This window comes from Manihot esculenta, chromosome 1, assembly GCF_001659605.2.
Source record: "Manihot esculenta cultivar AM560-2 chromosome 1, M.esculenta_v8, whole genome shotgun sequence".
Taxonomy (NCBI): domain Eukaryota; kingdom Viridiplantae; phylum Streptophyta; class Magnoliopsida; order Malpighiales; family Euphorbiaceae; genus Manihot; species Manihot esculenta.
This window is the reverse complement of record NC_035161.2, coordinates 7,352,830-7,354,716: the sequence shown is the minus strand read 5'-3', so window position 1 is coordinate 7,354,716 and position 1,887 is coordinate 7,352,830. Positions and strand designations below refer to the sequence as shown.

Genomic DNA, 1,887 nt, shown 5'->3' with positions numbered 1-1,887 from the left:
AGTATACAACTCCAAGTGAGAGAGCAAAAATAATATATGTATTAATATAGGAATTATTAAATACATATATATAGAAAAATGCTCTTTCACTCATTCACCCTCTCATAATTTTTTTATTTTTTTACAAAAAAAAAGTCATTTTAGTATAAAAATTGCCAATTTTTATATATCTAATAATTTCTAACAACCAAACCCAGTTTTAGCATTTTTTGCAATTTCTTTTTTTTTCTCTCTGAATTTTCCAGCCTCGTGCCACGCACGTGATCCAGCATGACAATGATCAATTGGCTGGAAATTAAATCCCTCTGTCAACCAATGTCATCTTATATTTCTTCACATGTTTGGTCTTTGCTGCTGCTCCTTCTCCTTCGACGCCGTTTGCTCACAAGGAATTACAGACGCCGGAAGGGCGTCTTCTCCCACAGCCAAAGAATCGACGATGGGTTTAATTACCAAAATGCCCTCCCCTACGGCTGCAATTACTAATGTGGTTCCAAACACAAGAAAAGCAATTGAAGCATACAGAAATTCCTCCGGCCCCCACAAGACTGATAAGCCCATAAAGAGAATTTGCGTCGGTAACATTAACAGAACAACGAAAGCTAAAGCATACATTCGAAGCCTAAGCCCTTTGTTAATGACGAGGTTTAGCACCTTGAAGCATGAGACTGAGAAGCCTAGCAAATACCAGATCCCGAAAGCTCCAAATATGATGGAACTCATTAATGGGTATTCACATAATAGAACTTGATCAGATTTTGAAACCACTGAACTTCTGAGAAAGACCTCCGGCAATGGAAGCTGTATTCCAGAGAAAAAAACGAACAAAACTTGCAGAAAAAGAACAGGAAAACAGTTAGCGAAGACAAAGACAAAAGCCCAAGAGCCTCGTGGTGTTTTTTTCTGGACTGATACGTTAACGAGAAAAAGTTGGGTTACGAGAAAACCAGGCTCAAAGAACCCTAACGAGAATACAATATGGATTTTGCAAAAGCTGGCTTGCTGCTCTAGGGTGAGGGAAGAAATGAAAGGGAAGAGATATTTTCGACGGAAGAAGGACAAACGGAGGAGTTCGTTGAAGGCCCAGAGGGAAATAAAGGAGACAAGAAGGAAACGAACTGTCCAGAGGGAATTGAACCTCTGCAAATGATGTGAATTTCGTGATTTGAAACGGAGATTAAAGACGAATGCAAGAGAAATGAGGGAGAGGAGAAGGAGACCGGTTATGCAACAGAGAGTGGATGAGTCTAAAAGGGAATTGAAAAGATCACCTGAAAGGGTAGTGGCCGGAGCAGAAGAAGTTGAAACTGCATGAAATGACATGGGTGGTCGGAAGGGGATGGGGGAGAGAAGAGATCATAGGTAAGTTTCTCTCCCCAATTCCCTACCGGCGGGGACATTCAGGGTGGTGCATAGATAGAAGAGGTTTTTGGAGAGAGAAACCGTGAGAGGCAGAAGGGGATTGTGGTGTTGTTGATGAAATGGGTGCTTTGTTTTCGGGATTTGAAGGTTAAGGTAAGGTGGTTTCATGGCAGCCAAAACCAGAGTTGGTAGAGTTTCAGGAGGTAAATGGCTTTTGGAAATTCCTATGAATAGAATATAATTTAATTGTGGATTATTGTGAAAACCAATTAATTATTAATACCTGCAATATTTCCTTATATTAACTAATTAAACTAACTTCATTAGATAATCAACAAATAATTGCTAATTAAATCAGAAAATTCATCATATTGTTTTTAGTTGTTATCTATCTTTATATTTATTTTCAACTTAAAAATAGTAATACACTGTAAATATTTTAATTTGGGCAACTTATTACATGCTTTTAGAGTAATATCTCATCAAATTAGATGATGTGAAAAGAGGTTTTATAAATTATGGAAA

At 37.8% G+C, this 1,887-nt stretch overlaps 1 protein-coding gene across 1 annotated transcript; it reads right to left on the bottom strand.

The window, feature by feature from the left end:
• Positions 1–333: 333 nt before the first annotated feature.
• Positions 334–1,323, bottom strand: LOC110605456. The gene has a single exon (XM_021744083.1). The coding sequence runs from the start codon at positions 1,321–1,323 to the stop codon at positions 334–336; it is 990 nt and encodes a 329-aa protein (XP_021599775.1).
• Positions 1,324–1,887: the final 564 nt, after the last annotated feature.